The 21,840-nt window shown below is 54.5% G+C and overlaps 1 protein-coding gene across 1 annotated transcript in view; it reads right to left on the bottom strand.

Moving 5' to 3' along the window:
• LOC119098075 (zinc finger protein 384) overlaps positions 1-13,055 on the bottom strand; it is a 54,701-nt gene extending 41,646 nt beyond the window's left edge. Inside the window, exon 1 of the mRNA XM_037221002.1 lies at positions 12,932-13,055. Within this exon, the coding sequence (XP_037076897.1) occupies positions 12,932-13,027 (96 nt within the window). The 5' untranslated portion in view covers positions 13,028-13,055. The remainder of the gene's footprint in view (positions 1-12,931) is intronic.
• Between the last annotated feature and the right edge of the window lie 8,785 nt (positions 13,056-21,840).

The following is a 21,840-nucleotide window of genomic DNA, read 5'->3' as shown; positions in this document are numbered from 1 at the left end:
TTGTTGACGTTGCATACAACCTTTCCTGGTTAGACGCGGTCGGGCCGGCGGGCTCTTGTATTTCTCGTCAAAATAAATGATACCTGTTAGGTTGCATTTAAGAAGTCGGAAAACTGTAGCGCGCCTATCTTTATTCAGCGCTTGCTCGCCGAAACCCTGCCTGGGAAAAACATTTCAAACGTCGATAGCAGAAGGAAGTGCTCATAACATGGCCTCCTTGGGCTGCGATTGTGTGGAAACAATGCAGGTGGTACAAGACGAGAGCCATCTGTTTCAGATATTGTGCACACACGCCTTAAGATGCCTGGGCACTGTTGATGCATCACACGATGAATTATGCATGCATAAAAGCGTGGCCGTCCTGCCCCTGGGAATCGTTTTACTGTCCCCCTGACGCTCGAGGTTTTTTGGAATACATACACAACATGTTGCTTTGTGATATGAAAGGCTCTTTCATTTCTGGCCGACCATAATCGATGGGGTAAATATCGCGTGCATTTTGGAGCCAAACTCGCAATGAAGTAAAACCTACAAAGGTCAGAACACTAGATGCAGCCTCTACCTCATCTTCACTTTATGTGTCACATTCATTTGTCAAATGTGTTTGACGCGTACAGCTGCTTTTATAAAGTAGCATTAGTATCAAAATTGTTTTTAATCATCAACCTAGGTGCATTCCCAGCGATCACTCGTTTTCATGAAAGAAGACGTTCGGATCACTTATCTTTCTGAATACCCAGACGGACAAACACACTACACCCAGACGCACAAACACACTTTCTAGCATCGCTAATAAATGCATTCGCTGGTCTTTTTTATTTCGTTGCTGTTGTAGTTAATCCGCCAATAATATACATATTCTTGAATTGGTTGGTCCACGAACGGCGATCGAGTTCGACAACATTCGCTTACAAAGCGACCTGCAGCGCCGCAGAGATCGTGCCATCGAGTCGGTATGATCAAAGCCCTCAACACAGGAGTAAGCCACTTCTGCCGAAGAAACCATTAGCCGAAAATGCGACATATCTGCAGCTGATCGCTCTGTTGCCAGCTGACGCGGACCGGAGCGACAACACCACATCGACCCACAGCTGTCAACCGATACCAATCAACGCGGGCATCAGCAGGATACTGATCCCGCCACCTGACTTCAGACTTCTGCAGACAGAGCAGAGAAGGGCGGACGAGCAGCGAACGGCGATCGTGAGGGCGCCGATGTCGGGGGCAGGGCGCGGGGACGCGGCTATGACGGTCCTCACGCAGGGACGGCTCGCCGGCTGACCTGCGGGACGGCATGTCGAAGGACCTTCTCGTGGTGGGGGAGGGGAGAGGGGGAGGGCGGAGATGGCACGGAGCTGAGTCTTCAGCCCGCCGCCGCCGAGGAATAAGCCAGCAACAGCTCAAATGTGAGCCCCCACTTCGCAACGTCAGCGAGCCTGCCACTCTGACACGGAGCCGCCGCGTCGTAGCGCCTCAAGGGGCTGAGGTATCCCTCCGCAGTCGCACTGCCTGACACATCGCAGGCAAAACTGCTCACATCCGCTGCACTGGAAGTCCAAACTCTCGTGGCCCGCGCAGCGCATGCACCGCACCGCTTAGCATATGATCTAATCGCAGACATCTGCCGCAATTCATTCGGTACACATTTCTTAACAAGATGCCAACTGCCAGCACATTGCTCGCATGATAGATCCCAACGGCCCGCAACACTCGTGCCAATAGCACATCTCCGATCGTCCGATAATGATGTCTATGCAAATTTCTGTCATAAGGACGCTATCTTTACGATCGAGTCTTACTTCCTGCCGGTGCAACGGCGACGGTTGATTTTTGCGGCATGGACGCTGCAGTTGTGTTTGCCACGTAAACGAACGCTAAATGGCGGGATATATATATATATATATATATATATATATATATATATATATATATATATATCCTCTCTCTCTCTCTCTCTCTCTCTCTCTCTTCTCTCTCTCTCTCTCTCTCTCTCTCTCTCTCTCTCTCTCTCTCTCTCTCTCTCTCTCTCTCTCTCTTCTCTCTCCTCTCTCTCTCTCTCTCCTCTCTCTCTTCCTGTCCTCTCTCTCCCTGTCTCTCTCTCTCTCTCTCTCTCTGTCTGTCTCTCTCTCTCTCTCTCTCTCTCTCTCTCTCTCTCTCTCTCTCTCTCTCTCTCTCTCTCTCGGGCGCCGCTCGCAGGACGTCGTTAACATACATACCAAAGTGCATGCCTGCATGAAGCGCGGCAAAAGGCGGCCGCAGACGGTGGGCCCGCCTGGACGGCCGCTGCCGCCTGTTCGCGGTGGACGAGAGACTCTTTACAACGGAAATTTGTTGAATTAGGCCCTCCTAAGCGGCGGATTTATTCTCCTGGACGCGGGAGGGGACGCCGATTTCGCCACGTCTGCTGGACACTACCCATGGCACCCCGTGGGATTACGAAGAGCCGTCGGCAAACGGACTATTTTTGATTATGTGAAGTTCTCGGGATATGTCACCGTCCTAATGAGTCGTAATTCCGTTCCTAATTAATGTTAGACATGAAGTTAACTGTCATCACGGTGACTGTTCAAGAACTTAATTTCCCATAGGCAAAATTCTTACATAGTTGACAGTACAATGAAGTGCAGCCCAAGCTTTGTCTAGCACAAACGCGATGGACATGATAATTATCGATTGTTCACCTATAAACGAACCATCTTGTTTTCTACTTTAATCGAGTTTTATTTGTTAGGACGTTGGTGCTCCTTGACGCTGGTAAAAACAAGCAGTTACCATTTCATAACTACTTGTAACATCGTGTAGACTGGTCGCAGACGACCATCAACCGTCAGATGCAGACGAGAGAAGCTGTGCACGCTAAAGCGATGGGCAACAGTGAACGCCCCTGGCATCACCGAGCACATGTTCGGGTCAGTGAATGAACGGTCACTTCAAAATGCCTGCACGACATATCTGGCCGTTGTGGACGGCCAGATCACGCAAAGGCGTGCCATTTGAAGCTTTTAAACATAGAAACAAAGTCAATTCCGCTCACATGTAAACGTTCTCGGCCATTTCAACCTTTGGCTATAATAACGCGGAATCAGATGGGGCTTTCAGGCATGTTGATCTTTCCTCACCATTTTGTATATGGTCATTAACATTATGTATTACTTATTTACCATTATGCTTACCACTATATATGGTATGCATATCGGTCTTCTTAACTTGTTAACGACACAAAGGCCGTAATGCAATTCGCGGAACAGGAGTTATATCGACGCCTCTAAATAATGCACCCAAACGACACTGCTAGCATAGGAGACGTTCCATTTTGACTTGTTTGATATATTTGATATGCACTCGCTGTAGTACCTCATGTGTAAAATACGACGGCTTGCAAAGGGGTTTTTACCGGATTTCCTCAGAGAAGGCTTGAGACCTCAGGGAAGAAGCACAATGGTTCTTAATATGAAAAGGCGAGGAATACGATATTTTCTCGAAGGCACGTGATGTTCTTATAAACAAGGCTCTGTGGAAGACACGTGCCATTGCGATCCCCTTACATGCGCTCTAAGACGTACATCACAACGAGGAACCTAAGTGAACGTTACGCACTGTTGTGCTTACATCAGGTAGGATCAGGGGTATACTTTCATATTCATTTGGGGAGAGGAGGGCTGGAACCTCCAGCTTTGCGAAGAATGTGTTCCAAATTAAGGGAGAAGCCCGTTTTGGGGCGTATTTTGGGCGTAGATTTAGCCATTTTTACTGTGTAACCCTCAACTTATTCTGAAGAGCTACATAACTGGGTATGATGTTCAGTGCCGTTAATCTGAGGCGATTATCTGCATAAATGGGAGCATACATTGCTTTCAAGTGCATCTCGACATTCCGTGCAAGATATGTGGAGGGGCACGCGCTTAGAATATATCATGCAATTCCACAAAAAAACTGACAGAATCGTGCAGATATTTTATAGTCATCCAACTCTCAGCAAGGAAGCATTTCCATGGCATGTTTCACCTCTTTTTGCAAGGGCATCACGCGACAAAATATGGATGAATTTATGCAGGCTGTTCAATGCATTTTCGAGGAATATAGCACATACAACTGCCTAGACGCCTGTTTCTCGTAGATGGATGGTAGCTTTTTCATGGTTGAATATTTTTCACTCCGTCTTCATCCGTCGATAAGGCACACGGCCAATAAAATTCCTCTCATGAATTCGCATGAAACGTTGCACATGTATTGCCACTTCAGGCCGCTCCAAGAGTGACGCGACCCCCACGGCTCGCCGCCACCACTGCCGGCATCTGTACGGCGCCAGCGGCTGCCCCGCGCCGGTGTCAGGCGGCCCATCAGGCCGCGGTCGCCGCCGCAGCGGACGGCCCTGCCCCACACCTGTCCGCCGGTCTCGACTGACGCCGGCCGGGCGCGGCGCGGCTCGCCACCCACCTGTCCCCGGCGGCCGGCCGACGGCGCCGCCAGCCGACGCCACGCCCGATTTTTGCGCCGCGCGGCCCGCCAGTGGCCGGTAGTCGGTGTCGATGGTCACGTGACGCCCGCCAGCCACAATCGATGAGGCGCACGGAGGCCGGGCAAAATGTCGGGACGCCCGGCGGCCGGCGGTCGGCGGGTCGAAGAACGCTCTGATCGTTCGAGAAAACGGTAGCTCTTCGCGGCTTGCGGCAAGGAAGGCACCCCATTCAATGCCATTTTAAATCTGTTCTAATATAATATACATGATAATACATCTAATATAACATACATAATATACATGATAATACATTTAATATAATATACATAATATACATATATACATTACATGACTACATCATATATACATTACATGACTACATCATGTATACTTTACATATACTACATGACTACATTTACGCATCACACATTCCGAAGTGTTTTAATGGCAACATATTGGATGTCACGATGCTGGGTGGAGAACACGCCAGCATCGCGCATTGGTAAATCAAGAGCTATCCCGGCTACAGCATCCCGCTCAGGTGGGACCAAGGTCGTAAACTGGGACAAAAGTTAAATCAATCCACAGCCAAAATCACAACCTCACAGCCCCGAATACAAAGCTGTCACAATCGTCCAACTGCAAGCATTCTGGGTTCCTGGGCTGGCAGCTGCCATACACCCCAAGCGCCATCCCGTCCTGTCGACGCAGACGCCGGAACAGGGCTAACGGACAGGGCTGCGACAGACCCTTTACAGACTGGGCCTTGAGTCACGCACTTCCTGCAAAATGTCCCCTTCCCCAGATTCTCTTTAGACAGACGTCTGGACCGGCCAGTGTTGAGGGCAGTCGTGGTGGGTCCTGGCTGTCGCGCCGCCGTCGGCACGCGGCGTGTTGCGCGCACGGCCGGCAGTCACGTGCGCTCCCGGCGTGCCAGCTCGCGGCGCGCCCGGCCCGCTAATTCGTCGCCGCGCCGGCCCACTCCGGTCCACGTAGCCGCTAATGGATGGATGCGATGCCGATGGTCGGACACGGAGCGCGCCGGTTTTTGTCGCCGCAGCGCCGCAGACGTACGTGAGCGGCGCAGGGGGGGGGGGGGACAGGGGTCACGGATGGGGCGATGGACCGCACCCGTGCGCGACCCGACTCCCCAGCTCACTGGTCAGAGGTCGGTCACTGAACATTCCCGGTTTCGCACGTGGAGGTGATGTGATATTCGGTTCACACACCTCACAGCAGACCGGGTCTCTGTTGAGTCCATCTTTGGTTGTCTGTGATGTAATCTTCATGGCAAACGGACCGGTTTGAAAGATTGAACGCCCTTAAAGTGTTACATAATGGCAACGTCACACGCTAACATCACAGCAGCAATCCTGACCCATGTGCCCCCGATTACTTAAGATATCTGCAGAAGCTAATCACGCCGCCGCACCCACAGCCGCACCGGTATTGCAGTGGTTGAACTGTGCGTCTGGGAAGCCAGAGGTACCGGGCTCGATTCCCCGCGGGGCCCGTCCTTCCTGTCAGGGCGAGCGGCAGTCGACGCCACCTTGCGTCAGCAGCCAATGACGTGGTAAAGCGCCAATGACGCGCCATCAAGCAACACCGAGCGACGTCTGGGCTCTGGGCCGGGCTCCTGAACGCCTTCCGTCCAAACACCGCCGCCAAGCGGGCCGGGGGATGCCACGCCGTACTTCGAGCACCGCCCACCACACACCGTCCATTGCACGTGGATGGCCCCGCAGCGCAGCCTCTCGCCGAGCGGGGGATGTATGGACCTATGTACTTCATTTAACGTCATCCCTGCAAGTTACAGCTCCCGCGGCACCTCTTCTACCGATCTTTTCCTTCGGGTTGTCCCATATATAGCCTACTTTGCATAGCAATTTCCGGCATGCGACAGCGAACCAGGCATTTCAGGGCTCTACCATAGGCAACATCTAAATTAAATGTGTGACAGGCGAGTAACGGTCAATGATTAAATGCGTCAAGTGGGTGATCTCTTCATAAAGGACTGGATGTAGCAGCCGGTGAACTCTGCTGATAGCTAGTACATCCCCGGTAGATAGCCATGCGTTAAAGATTGAAACACCAACGAAAAATCTGACAAACTGGTGGCACCTACACTGGATGTCATTGACCTTTTCATGGGATCTACGCACTTTCACTATTTACCAATGGGATTAGTTGTTCCTCGGTGTACAAGAGCTTTCGGCGCCGATCGCCACACCACCAATCACGGCGGCCTCACTCGCGTTTAAGCCCGGAGGCACGGTTGTGGGGGGGGGGGGGGGGCGCGGCTCGTGCCGAACGCTCAAGCCACTGTGGTGCTGGGGCTCTTTCAGCTCGCTATTCGGTCAGTTGTATTTGAGTATCCATTCGAATTTATCATAGAGGGGTCATGAACAGTACTCTGAAGCTATCGACCCAGGATGCTGGGGACCCTAATCAACTCGGGATGCTCGTGCATAAAAAATTTACCTAAGCTCAGACACACGCTCGCAGGTACACACATATTGCAACAAAAACATTACATTTGCGAGATTCAGGTAGCCCGCAAAACACACTTACGGGCACACCCTTGAACATGAACACCCAGATCCTGGACCGCTCATACTCGGCCCGGAGTTCGTGCCGTCATTCTCTTCGAAGCGAGCCCAGCATGTGTCTCCGTTCCAGCGAGGCGAGCCCAGTGCGTCGCCGTTCCAGCAGGGCGAACCCAGTACACCTCCACCCCAGTGAAACGAGCCAGATATGTCTCCATCTCAGCGAAGCAAGCCCAGTACGTCGCCGTTCCAGCAAGGCGAACCCAGTACGCCTCTGTCCCAGCAGGGCGAACCCGGTGCGTCTCCGTCCCAGCGAGGCGAATCAAACGAGGTCACTTCCGAGCTGTAGCGCCCCTTTCCAGCCTCGGTACGCGAACGCCGGACAAGCAGCAGCCGACCCCGGCTCGGGTGCCGTTGCCGTGTTTCACAGGTTGTGGAGGTGACCTCTGTCAGCCATTCAGGCTCCCTTCGCGCGAAAACGTTTTCAGTCGGCTTTAGGATCACTTCTGGACCATTTTGGGAGATACCGGATGCAAGGTGAGTGGTCACCTCGCTGGCGGTCAGCCCAGGTTCCCTTGCAGGTCCAAGACGTGGTCTAGTTTTTGTGGCCAAGAGTGCCTTCTCGCTGTGAAATTCAAAATATTCAAGACTTTGACTGCAGACCTTTTTACCCATCGGTCGTGTTCGAACGGCGCTGATGGACCAGTGTTGAAGGGCTGTTAGCGAGTGTAGCGATGCATTCGGATGCAGGATGCTCCATGCGTACATGCGCGTGGGAAGATAAGGGAGCCAATGCAGAGCTTGCTGACAGAATCCATACGTATGTTCCAGGTAAGCTTTTTACCAAAAGTGACGTCCATATTTTTCACTACGTTGCATGGCCTGCATATTAAAATGCAACCGAACTTTAGTAAGTTGGGCGACTTTGACGGCTTCCTTCAGATGGTCGTTAAATTATCGAGCTACAAACCCCAACAAACCATTATCCCCGATCTCTCCCTGTCAGCTCCAATCAGGAACCACCCAAAACTACGCCACGATGTGCGTGCGGACACCTGTCCCGAAGGCACGTGTCAGGTGTCCGTGCCTTTCATAAGCCAGCGTTCCGAGTGCTGACCACCGCTGGGGCGCGACTCCATCGCTCACGGACACCGATGTGGCTACGATGGTCCCTAGTAGTGCGCGCTGGTAATGCATGGTAACCGCTGCACTGGTTACACTTGCTACCAAACTCACAGCCACATTGACGTGGCGGTAGGTACCTTGGCCAGTGCAATCGACAGTGCAGTGCGCTGGCACCAGCACTAGCGCGCTGGCACTACCAATGACTGTACACTGGCACTACCAGCAACTGTGCACCCGTACCAACAATGCACGCACTGGTAAAGCATGGCGCCTGGTGCCGAACACCAACGAGGGGTGGCACCGTGCCCCGACCCACAGTGCAAGGCTGATAACGTGCTCCGATCGTCGTTGCGCTCCCGCGGTACAGCACCAGGTGACCCGCCAACGGATCTGACCATTCTGGGCGGGCGGTGACGGCCGTGGCCGCGGCCGACGGCCGGGCGGCGGGCGGTGACGGCCGTGGCCGCAGCCGACGGCCGGGCGGCGGGCGGTGACGGCCGTGGCCGCAGGCCGACGGCCGGGCGGCGGGCGGCGGCCGGCGGCGGCCGGCGGCGCCGGCGGCCGCCCTGGTTTATCTCTCCTCACCGGCGGGCGGCGCTCTTGAAGCGTCCCGCCGGCCGCGCTAGCCCGGGCGGCGTTTACATGAAAAACGCACGATGAAAATAGCCGCCGACCGCCGGTAATTACGTCGGGAGGAGGGTCCAGCGGCGATGTGGTGTCGAACCGCGGCGGTCAGATCAGGGGATGGCGCCCGACCCCCGGCGCGCGACTCTGACCCTCAGGTCAGGTCAGGTCAGGGACTGCGCTGGCTTCCGGTACGAAATCACGTCTTCTGATATCCAGTCAGGTCAGGTCAGGTCAAAGGACACGGCCGACCATCGGTCAGTGACTGCCCTCTGGAGATATCGGGTCGGGTCAGGTCAGATACTATCAGGCTCGCGTTTCCGACCGTTGTCGACCTCAGGTCAGGTGAGGTCGCGCCACGTTAAGGAAGAGTGCCAACCACTGTAAGGTGCCATTTTCCTCTGACGACATTGGGTCAGGTCAAACAAAAGGAAACCTTTTTAGAGTGCGGAGGGACACCGGGAAATTGACGGCATGTGTGACTTATGTCGATTGCATCACATTAGGCTGTTCACATGTTTTATTGGTGTATAGCGAACGACTTGAACACGTACTTCCTTGCGTGCTCCGGATGGGTGGCTCATTTTGAGGAGATCAAGAGCTCTGACACATTTGTTTTTAGCCAATTGTGTAGAATGTTGCGGAATGCTCTGATTAACATGGTAGCCTATTTTTTACTAGCACTTCTCCATAAGAATGGCAATCTTTTCGCAAGTTGTAGGCTTCAGCGCCTTATCATGGGGCATAGGATGTCGGCACATGACAGAGGTTTCATTCCGGCGGCGCGCTGTTCCTAGCATAACACAGCGTTCAAGTGCGTTGAAGTCCCGCGAAAGGAGTGCCGATATTTCCGTTTTCCTTGGCTGGTAACGCTGTAAAACTTCCCTTCTGGACACGTAGTTTCTTCTGGTTTAGAAAAAGCAGTGCTAGATGTTGCGTATGTGCTCACTGGAATCTAACCAGCAGCTATGAAGGAGGTCGGGCCACACTGCTGTTTGATGAATCCGCCGTAAAGGTAAGCAACGCTCATAAGTCGCAAGAGCACGCACAAGTCAACAAGGCAGCAAGTGATCCCGCGCACCAGCAGTCACACTCCTGCCGCAGGCAATCCCGTGGAGAAGGCTAGCTTGTGCTTTATTCGCTGGCGTTTGAATACGTCGGCCCCCGAAAAGACCTGAAAAGCCAGGAGCAACTCCCAAATACCAATACAGATCTGCAGAGAGTACTCGCATGTTGCGCTAGCAACCTGGTGTTAGATTGGATGCTACAGTCGAGCCCAATACTTTGGAAATCGCCTGTCTTAATTACTCTCCACACGGCACCAGCACTCGCTTGATTACTGCCCTGGAGCTGCCTCTAACCAAACACGCCCTTCGACTGTGTTCTCTGCAGTTTTCTGCCGTGCCAGACTGACGTCGGGCAGCGTGCGGGGAGCGGAATCAATAGCTCCGTTCGACGTCCTCCACGTGAAATTCAACCGGCGCCGCCCGCAGTTGGTAAGTTTTGAAATGAATCGGACTACATACCTCGTCGCCCAAGTTTTAATTAAAACAGGAGCCCGAGTTAAATCAGTTGCTGATGAAATCGGCTGTAATATCCATCAAAAGATAATCCTTCAAGATTGCCCAATCTCCATGGGGAATTATACGTCCGTTTTCCAATGGCAAACCGAACAAGAATGTATGGATACAATTTCGTGACTGAGAATAGCACCATTTCCGCTCATTTCATTAGGATGCAAATTTGTAGGTAAAATATAAAATGCTCACTGTCCCAGACGAAGATGCGGGACAGCCTCATGCCAAAGCGGTACACACCTGCTTAATTTGCGCTAACCCATGTATGATATCGAAGTGCACGACTCAGTCCATGCATAGTTAATGAATGACTTGCCAGAAAGACTGAAACTCCCGAATCAACTCACTACGCTGCAAACATGCGTGCGCTTGAGTCCTTTCCGAAGTTAATTGTTGCCAACCCGGGCCGTAAAGTTGGAAGCGCTCGTGCAATTGTGTTCAGGTAACCCGTATGGCAAGAGCACTCACAGCAGTATCTAACTAGCGGTTTAATGTCGAATTGACATTCGTGACCAGCGATTGCTGGGCCATAACCACCAGCTGCTTCACCAGCTGTTGCAGCGGCTCCACAGTGAGCAACGGATGATGGAAATGCCGTGTGAGAAGTGGGGGAGAGTGGAGTGGCACTCTGTCGGAGGTAATCAAGCCTTCTGTTTCATTTGGCTCAATGTGATTGGTACATGGAGCTACCGTTCTCGTCAGCACGCCTTGGAAATTTAAGAAATGCATAGGTTTTTCACTCCAGCTATGCTTGCCAAAAAAGATCCTTCATTTTTTCCAGACTTTCGGTGTGAACATGTCGGTTTGGCGCATGTATGAGTGCAGCGCTGCTTAGGGCTGAAACACAACAGGCTTTGATTGTGCGTGCTAGGACTTTTGCGAATCGAGGTCCGCAGCTACGTGCAATCAATATCAACCTATCGACGTCCTTTTAGATGATGTGACGGGATATTTTGAATCATGCCCACCATCTTTGGTGGCATTATTTCAACTCAGCAACCCTAACCCCTCAACGCAGTGCGCATGATAGTTAGTGATGCGATGGTTGGCATGCAGACATGTAGCGATGGGTGCAAACCAGCATGGAACACGTCCCCCATACAACTTAACAAATCACGTGGAGATGACCAGCTTTGTCGTTCCCTGGTGCAAAAGCAAATCCACGTCCTGCAAAACAATGCGAATTTCGTGTTTCTGTCTTCTCACGTCATCGTGGCTTTCAGCTCATCTCATACACTTTTGCAAAATCACACGACAGTTCATTTTTAGTTTCAGCGGAGTTTTCTGGCGTTCATGAAGGCTTCCCAAGCACGAACCATCTCAGGGTACCACAACGTCAGGAACAGTACGTCAATCGAAATGCTCATTTTCCAGGGCTTGCAGGTCTTGCAGGACCCATTCGAATTAGAGTCCTTGCTAAGCATGGCCTGTTGAGAACACCCTAAACCTGCCACTTCAGTACAGAGCCATTCAAGCTAAACGGACAATCTCGACGACAGATTGTGCCACGACTCGTCACGGAGCGGCTCGACGGCTCGCTTGTCTACGTCGGACCACACCAAGCCGGAGGCATCTCAACATTACTGTATGCAGCGCGTTGTGCGGTGTTGCCGTTGGGCCCGAGGTACCCCACAAAATGCAGACGTCTTAAAATTGCCAGTATGTCGGTTGCTTGTTCAGAAGTTACACCTGTTGTGGTATAGCATCAGCGCAAAAACGGCTATAATTCTAAAAAAATGTCACGGAATATAGATATTGTGAACTGATTTCCCAAAGGCATCCAAGAAAGTTGGGCGATGGCCCATCCATGTTTCCCACTGAACGCCAGGTCTTCGCAATGGAAGCCTTGTGGAGCCGATAGATCCAGTTTCACCACGTATTTCGAGGACACAGCGAGATAGCCAACGCTGCAGACCTGAGAGCCTCGGGCTAATGTTTGATTGATTGCCCAGGGGCAGAGCACAATAGACGTATGCGCCTTGTACGAGGTATCCGATCTCAGGTTCTCAAACCCCTGGATTAGGCCAACATTCTTAAGGTAAGGGTCTCGCAGATGTGCACAGGTGAGGTCTACAGGTCTTGGGCTCTTCTGACTCGTATCTGGAGATATCGCTCCTGCCTCTCTCCGCCCGAGAACCTCAAACCTGTGCCCAAGTGTCTCAGACTTGAGGACCTCGTACCGGTCTACCTCGGACATGTCGGTCTTGGATCTCAGGGTTCCCAATCTGTCTGTCTCGAACCTGTGCGTCTCGGATTCGAAGGCCCCAGACCTATTTCTCCCCGGACCCGCGCCCAGCTCGATGCCGTGTCTTGCGCGGCTGCGGCCTCTAACACGCCTCCCAGCAGCTTCTCTCGGCCTGCTCGTCTCAGCGTCCGACCACTACCAGAATCATCTGGCCACTGAACGTGAGGCCCACACGGCGGATCAGGGATGGATCGGCGGCCTGCGGCGCATTTGGGGAGGTCCCCATCCGGCCGCGAGCTCACGATCCAACGGCAAGTCACGGCGCTCTGTCGGGTGCCACCGGACTCCGTGACTCGGCAGAGTCGGCTCCGGTGCGCCGCCTCGCCCCAGACGAGGGCCGCCGCTGCTCCCCTACCTGTTGCTCGGGCCGCGGCCGGTACGGGAAGTACTGATACTGCGACATCTCCATGTTGGGCGGCGCCGCGAAGTCCTGCACCGGGTACATGGCCATGGCGGCGCTGGCGGCGGCCGGCGGCGCGGGCTGGCCCGCCCGGTCGTCGGCGCCGTCGCGGGGGACACACCGCACACTCGTGTCGCCGCCGCGGGGCGCGCGCGGCTGGACCGGCGCGTCGACGCTCGCGGCCGGCGGAGACGTCTTGTCGGCGGCGAGCACACGCCCTCACGCAGGTGGTGAGCCGCGCTGACGGCAGCGGCGCGCGGCTGTGCCCCGGCTCGGCGGACGGCCGCCCATGAGTCGCGCTGCGCGGGCCGCACTGGACCGGCTGCCGGCCGCCGGCTGTGCAAAGGCGGAGTCTGCCCGCTTATCAGCCGCCGATCGGGGGAAATCAGGTTCCAGCGGTGGCCGCGGAGCGCGCTGATACTATCTGTCACGTGACGGGGGGACGCGACCACTGCCGCCGCGCCGCGCGGCACCGCCGAGTCTCGCGCGCCCCGCTGCCGGCGGCGGCGGTCGCGGCGCGCGGGAGCGGCGGAGGCGATTCTGGCGCGGAGTGCGCGGCGCCGGTGACTCCGCCTCCGCCGCCGGCCCTCCGCCGCCCCACGATTCTTTCGCCACTTTTTCGGCCGCTCCACCGCATTTGTCGTCCAGCGCCGCTCGGCCGCCGCCTGCTCTATAATCAGCTGGCTTTTTATCAGCTGAATACGGTCACGACCGCGCGCGCGAAGTTTTGACCGTTTTTGCGCGCGCGCGTCTGCTGGCGATTGTGCATTTGTCCGACATTCGGAGCCGGCCGGCGGCGCGCAGATGCTGCGTCAGACGGCCGATCGCCAGCTAATGGTCGGCAGGCGTGACGGGCCCGTCGGCCGGCGATAGTCCGGCAAGGGTCACCCGGGCCTGCTCATTCACTTTCGGAGCGCCGAGCGCCGCGCATGGCCGGCGACTGCGCGGCTCGGCCTTTCTCCTTTTTGCGCTGTTTATCGACACCCGTGGCTGCGCTGGTTATTAAGGCGTCGGCTCCTATGCCGTTGGTGGAGGCGCGGCGAGCGAAAGCCGCCAATGACGGGGATTGAACCCGCGCGTGGCCTCCCTGTAATCGACCATACGTCTGCGCTGTCCGACCAGCGATGTCCCCTTCGAGGGTAATGTGGATTGCTTGAAACGCCCCCTGACAGCATTGAGTTGAGAGTCGGAGCTGCATCTAGCCCCAATGCCCTCGTGACAACCTGATCACTGACACATGTCCATGTGCAAGTAATGTAATTACGTCACCGTCATGGGGTTATCAAGGCACCGATGTTCCTGCCGGAAGGATGGGCGTCACGGAAAATGTTTTTCCCAATGCATACACGCACCATTTGCATTCCCCGGCTGACCAAATTTCGGAACACAAATACGCTTCGCCTCTTTTTGCATGTTTGCGCGAATCGGCGGAAATACTTGTTCAGAATTTATTTGCTTTCAATTTAGTAATGTTGTGCCAGTTTTAATCCGGACGTTAAAACGTACGCACTTGTGGGGCGGCAACGCAGCGGGAACATGCGTACAAGCTTGTTTGGATGACTTATAAGCTGTAGCGGGCATCACAGTGGTGTGCCAAGTGCTCCTAATGCACTCATACAAAGTCTGTCAATGAGTTCAATGCGTACGTTTCATGATCTATGACATCACATCATTAGCATTACTTTGTAGCTCATCGTTGTGGAGACGATACCAAGCACATTCTGCGTCACTGCGCCAAATAATGCCGGTTTCAAGGGCGTGCTTCTTAAAGGCATTCTCTGCAATAATTTGCCATCCTCTAAACAACTAAACGCTAATGCAACGCTAGACAAGGCGAATGACAGGTTACATTATCCAAGGTCAAGGCAGCATAGTGGAGCCAAATGAAGGGTAAATCTGTTTTACCTACGTAATCTATTTGATATGTTATAGTTCACGGCGGCAGCGTTTAACGCAGTTCCATTTGAGTCGTACATCATGGCTTATTTCATCCTCATGCCATGTGTATATGACAAGATAACGATATGAAGGTGTACCTGTCATACCCGACTCTTAGATTATGGCTTGACGCATAACGTATCACATTCACGGATCTAACAACACAAATGCACAATGCGGCGCGTTAGAGGATACGTAACATTGCTCTCCTACTGCAGCCGCATGCAACAGTATTTTTAATATAAAGTATGGACGTTAGTACCTACGCTACGTTAACCTGAATGACCTGGCTTCACCCATCGCACATCACCAGCCCGGCGTCGGTACTGAACCTCACTTATGTGTCTTCGCGAGGGCAGTCGGGTTCGGCTCCGTTTGTCTCTGGCCGGTTTAGCATTTCAGATGACATTGAACTGTCATCAGCTGACGGCGCCAGTCAACTGCCCACTTTAAACGACGCGACTGAAAAGACGGCGTCTGCTGATGGCTGATTGATGTCGCTACACTGGCAGCCCCACATCAACATGTGTACGCAGTTTCGAGCAAATGGAAGTCAACTCGGTGAGCAGAAATAACAGTTCCATGTGTGTCAAGCAGATGGCGTTTTTCATAAGCCTTTTTAACTGGCGAGATCAACTCTCAAACTATTACACAAGACATTCCAACCCTTTCTGCGACAGTTCAACGTCCTCGTATAATGTCTTTTTTCGTGTCAGCCGATGCATCTAGAATCGCGGAAAAACGTCCAAGTGTCATGTCCTCGGCTGTTTTTCATCCATATGCATCTCCTAACTTGATACACGCTCAGAGGCCATTGAATCAATAGAGCACGGACTTTGCTAGATTATGGCTATGATAAAAATGTTTAACGACGCATGCCACTGTTAGGTGGTCAAAAAAGCCCCTTCCGTCGAAATGTGTCATGTCATTTTCAGTGAAAAAAGAAATAAAGGCACAGCTGGTAGCAAGCGTCCAACACAAAAATTTGTGTTTGTAAAACACACCTTCTATTTCTTGGCTGCAACATCTGTTTTGAACACAAAATGCTTAATGTTCGTGCATAACTGTATCGTGATCAATTGCTCTTGTTTATGAAGAAGCTAAAATATAGATAACCCATGTGTGTTGCTTGATTGATGCTTATTTTCAGACATACCCATTTCAATGGCAAGGAAGATGGAACAGCTAAAATGCTCGCTTTTGTTGCAACTTCATGCCACTTCTAAAAACACATGATTACCAGGTGATTTACACATCGTATAAAATACCTTTTCCCTGCTTAACTCGGTTAGGGGACGACAACTAAAACGTGCACACTACATTCGTGACATATTCAATTTCTCAAAGGAGCACGCCTTTTCTAGATTGATCAGTTCTCCTAGTAGCAACTTGATAAATCGGAACAGATTAAAGTGGGATATTAAGCGTGTTTTATTTGTAATACAGTTAACTTAACGTTCACTGCCTTAGCACCAGCAATCAGATAAACAAGCATCAAACGTCGGTGACATGACGCCATCAAACCAAAAATAACTTATTTCCCGTCGCGATCAATGTATTCCAAAGCAACTATAACCTTGTTTTGCTCAACTCCGTCTTTCCAAAAGTTCTAGTACATTACGTCTTGTGGTACAAAACCATGACTTTACATGACAGAGAAGGGTGCCTCCACGGAGCCAGCAGCCTATTACAATATCCGATTGAACATTGTTCTCAGGTCCCCTGTGGCCTGTAGCCCGTGACCTCTGGACCCCAGCGCGTCCACGGCACCCTGAAAAAGCCGTACGATCCAGCTGCCAACAAGAGCACGTCTGCTGCTGCCTGCTGCGGCTCGGCCGTCCCGAGCAAGCCCGTCACCCTGCAGCTGACGCGACCCTACCCCCCCCCCCCCCCTACCCCCACCCGGTACCTCCAGCAGTATACATGGCCGCCGCCCTGGTCAAACTGGGGGGCTGCGGCGGCATTCCGCCGTCGCCGCAACCCAGAGCCCGCATCCGCGTATGTGAACCCGCTCCCGCGTCGGTGGACTCGCTCCCGCGTCGGTGGACTCGCCCTCGCATCTGTAGACTCGCCCTCGCGTCGGTAGACTCACCCTCGCGTCGGTAGACTCACCCTCACGTCGGAAGACTCGCCCTCGCGTCGGTAGACTCACCCTCGCGTCGGTAGCCTCGCCCTCGCGTCGGTTGACTCACCCTCGCGTCGGTAAACTCACCCTCGCGTCGGTAGACTCACCCTCGCGTCAGTAAACTCCCCCCCCCCCCCGTCAGTAGACTCACCCTCGCCCCGATAGACTCGCACCCGCGTCGGTAGACTCGCCCTCGCGTCGGCAGACCCGCCCTCGCGTCGGTACACTCGCCCTCGCGTCGGTAAACTCGCCCTCGCGTCGATAGACTCGCAGCCGTGTCGGTGATCTCGCACCCGCGTCGGTCGTGTGCCTTGCCGGGGATCCCACTCTCAGAGGTGCGGTGGGTGGACGCCGCCCCGCGCCCGCAGCAGACGGCCGTCGTTCCTTCTGACCCGGTGTGTCACCGGCGGAGTAGCGAGTGTCACCGACGGAGCGGCGACACATCCCAGGCTGCACTCTGAGCCGTTGTGTCGCCGGCTGAGCAGCGAGTGTCACCGACGGAGCGACGACACATCCCGGGCTGCACTCTGAGCCGTTGTGTCACCGGCTGAGCAGCGAGTGTCACCGACGGAGCGGCGACACATCCCAGGCTGCACTCTGAGCCGTTGTGTCACCGGCTGAGCAGCGAGTGTCACCGACGGAGCGACGACACATCCCGGGCTGCACTCTGAGCCGTTGTGTCACCGGCTGAGCAGCGAGTGTCACCGACGGAGCGGCGACACATCCCAGGCTGCACTCTGAGCCGTTGTGTCACCGGCTGAGCAGCGAGTGTCACCGACGGAGCGGCGACACATCCCAGGCTGCACTCTGGGCCGGTGTGTCACTGGCGGAGCAGCGAGTGTCACCGACGGAGCGACGACACATCCCGGGCTGCACTCTGGGCCGGTGTGTCACTGGCGGAGCAGCGAGTGTCACCGACGGAGCGACGACACATCCCGGGCTGCACTATAGGCCGGTGTGTCACTGGCGGAGCAGCGAGTCGCGGCGGCGACACATCCCGGGCTGCACTCTGAGCCGTTGTGTCACCGGCGGAGCAGCGAGTGTCACCGACGGAGCGGCGACTCATTCCAGGCTGCACCCTGAGCCGGTGTGTCACTGGCGGAGCAGCGAGTGTCACCGACGGAGCGGTGACACATCCCGAACTGCAGACGCCGGGAGTTCGGGCTGGGCAGCCTGGCCCGGCGGCCGGCCGGAAGTGACGTGACGTGACGAGCCAGCGGCTGTTCGGGACCTGATGTCGCTGTACCGTGCCACGGTATTGTTATGTGTTCACACAACCCTACAAGTCTGCAACACACTAGGTGCAGCACTTGCATCAGATATGCAAGCAGATTGGACGAGCTGAGCGGCCGCTCAAGATGGGATGACGCCCGTATTTACACCGCTATGGTTCATGTTTGGGTCGTGACAAACCAAGCGGAAAAGGCGGACGTGCCGTAATTGTACGGTTTCTCTAAGTGATCCCAGCTGTTAAAACCGTGCAACCCCAGTTGGGTTTTTACTGACGCCGTTTAGTTTTCACTGCTCGCCACAAGCACCCAGCTCATGCACATAGCTCGCGCACAACATTGCCAAACCGTGTTTTGACTACTGACACGCCAGTACACATTCTGATTGGACTGAAACGCGTTCAGGTAGGGAAGAGAAGGCTTAGTTATCACGCGGGTCGTTGAAGTTGTCACAAAGTGTATGACCCAGCCCCCAGATGTCTGAAAACTGCAACACCTGTCAGCTGGCAGACTTCACTTCCATTGCTCTGCAGTGTAACCTGCATCCTGGCGCGTGGGGAAGTGACGAACCAAGGGTGTATCTTATATAAGTAAGGGCAATTTGGCTGATTTTATCTTGTAATCTGATATCTTGTTTTTGCCACTTTCTGTTGTCGTGTGTTTGCCTTATCAGATGTATTAAGGATGCTTCGCGGTGATGAATGGGATGGTCGGATTTAGCTCTGTTTCAAAATGAGCACATGATCGAAAAAGTGTGTAGAAGCATGATATCTCAACTCGTACTGGGCTTACCGCTGAACGTGACATCCTGTGCATCACGCGGCGATTGATTATAGTTTGAGAACCTTTCATAATTGTCTAACAGGTCATTGGGCGCGAGGGGAAGTGTTTCGTTGCAATACCAGCAATGTGGTCCTTGTGCTTTTTCCCTTAGTTGTGGAGAAGAAAGACACATTTGAGATGAAAGAAAGTAATGCACAACGCAACATGCGATAACCGGCTCAAGCATGTACGATAACTGACCGAACGAGACGCATATTGGTGTGCAAACCTCACCTATCTATATGTCATAACACTCAGACCGACCTGAAGATAAAAGGACACTGATGTTACCTCAGATACCTAACTTTTCACCGCAACTAGCGAAAGGGAGAGCAACTCGATATCTAAAAATAAACCCGAGTATCAAAATTGCCTAGTCTTATCTGTGGCAATCAGCACATGCCTCCAAAATTTTAGCCGAAATACTGCATGCCTATATATATATATATAGGCATGCAGCACTTTCCCTGGAGCAGGACAAGCAGGGAGCGATGGTGCAGGTGAAAAACTGCATGCGCGCAACAAACGGTGAACGCGGCGCTCTCGTAACGTCCTGCAGCAGTCCGTTGGCAGACGGTGCAATCACCGCACAAGTGCTGGGTGCCGCCGCCCTAGCTCCTGAGACAGTCCGTTGGCAGACAGTGCAATCACCGCACAAGTGCTGGGTGCCGCCGCCCTAGCTCCTGAGACAGTCCGTCGGCAGACGGTGCAACCACCGCACAAGTGCTGGGTGCCCGCCGCCCTAGCTCCTGAGACAGTCCGTCAGCAGACGGGTTCAGATTCTACACGAGCAAAGGCTGTCCGTTTCCCCTGCACCCCTCCCTCCCGTGGTCTCCCAAAGGTGCACTTTACGGGCGTCGGACCTGGCCAAGTGACTGGGAAGGCTCGGCGTGGAAAGCCTGGTCAAGTGCCACACATCGTATCTTACCACAAGGTACGCCGTCATGGCAAGCCGGGAGGCTGGCTGCAGGTCTCATCACCGTGGCTGAGACCCGAGATCGGACCGTGCTGAGACCCGAGATCGGACGTTGTTGAGACTCGAGATGGCACCTTGCTGAGACTCCAGATCGGACCGCCCTTCAAGACAATCACTTGTGTATACCGCGGCCCTACACCGAGGAACAGGTACGAAACGCTTCGGCCGTCCCGGTCCGTCACTGCAGAGCTTGCTGTCGCATAAGTTGATGCAGCTTCTCGTGGCTCTGTTTGGTCGTCAACTGAGGCGAGACCTTCCCGATGGGGCGTCCGCACCGGACTGATTACGCCTTTCCGACAGTGCTGGACTTCATATGATTATGACAGGTTCTTACGCAGTGAGTGCGAGTGGGTGCAGTATGTAAAAATGACGCACCCCTCACGCTTTAAATGTAGACAAGAGGCTGCAACAGCTGCAAGACAATCGCAAATAACCTTTAAAAATGTCTGAATCTGAACCTGAAACGTCTGAATCTAAGTCCAAGTCCCGCTGCCTGCTCTAGCGCCGCCTGGGACCCGTCTCTCCAGCAGCCCTTGTGCGGACCCCCTCCTGTCGCAGTTCGTGGGCAGACGACCCTGGCACCGCCCCGGCGCGGGAGCGGGCCGCCGCCGCGACAGTGCGACGCCGGCGCCGGCCGCGCGAACCTGGCGAGCCATGACGACCGGGGGGCGGAGGAAAATGGCGGCCGCCTGCCCGTGCGCCGGCCGGCCGTCGGCCACCCGGGCTCCCCACAGCTCCAGCCGCCGGCTGCCGAGGCCAGCTGGGCACCGGGCCTCAGCGGGGCTGGGCTTTGGCTAATGGCTGGGCTTCAGCAGGTGATTAGTCCTCAGCACGTGACCGGGTTTCAGCAGGTGACTGGTCTTCAGCAGGTGGCTTATCCTCAGCAGGTGACTGGTCTTCAGCGGGTGGCCGGACCTCAGCAGGGGACTGGTCTTCAGCAGGCGGCAAATCCTCAGTAGATGACTGGCCTCCAGCACGTGGCTGGTCTTCAGCAGGTGACTGGTCTTCAGCAGGTGGCTGTTCTTCAGCAGGTGACTGGTCTTCAGCAGGTGGCCGGTCTTTAGCAGGTGACTGGTCTTCAGCAGGTGACTGGTCTTCAGCACGTGGCTGGTCTTCAGCAGGTGACTGGTCTTCAGCAGGTGGCTGTTCTTCAGCAGGTGACTGGTCTTCAGCAGGTGGCCGGTCTTTAGCAGGTGACTGGTCTTCAGCAGGTGGCCGGTCTTTAGCAGGTGACTGGTCTTCAGCAGGTGGCCGGTCTTCAGCAGGTGGCTGTTCTTCAGCAGGTGACTGGTCTTCAGCAGGTGGCTGTTCTTCAGCAGGCGGCTGGTTTTCAGCAGACGGCAGGTCCTCAGAAGGCGGCCGGTCTTCAGCAGGCGGCTGGTTTTCAGCAGACGGCAGGTCCTCAGCAGGCGGCTGGTTTTCAGCAGACGGCAGGTCCTCAGAAGGCGGCCGGTCTTCAGCAGACGGCTGGTTTTCAGCAGACGGCAGGTCCTCAGCAGGCGGCTGGTCGTCAGCAGGCGGCTGGTCGTCAGCAGGCGGCTGGTTTTCAGCAGACGGCAGGTCCTCAGCAGGCGGCTGGTCTTCAGCAGACGGCAGGTCCTCAGCAGGCGGCCGGTCGTCAGCAGACGACTCAGCTTAAGCGGGCGAGTGGCCTGCTGACCAGCGCCGGACGAAGGATGGGTCTGGCCGGACCCAGGGCAGCGTCCACAGACCGGTCTGGTCACGGCTGTCTGGCGCGCGGCGTCGGCTCTCCCCCCTCCCTCCAAATATGTGT

The sequence above is a fragment of the Pollicipes pollicipes genome, unplaced genomic scaffold (genome assembly GCF_011947565.3).
Source record: "Pollicipes pollicipes isolate AB1234 unplaced genomic scaffold, Ppol_2.1 Scaffold_4740;HRSCAF=5597_pilon_pilon_pilon, whole genome shotgun sequence".
NCBI classification, from domain to species: domain Eukaryota; kingdom Metazoa; phylum Arthropoda; class Thecostraca; order Pollicipedomorpha; family Pollicipedidae; genus Pollicipes; species Pollicipes pollicipes.
This window is presented reverse-complemented; position numbering and strand designations above follow the sequence as displayed.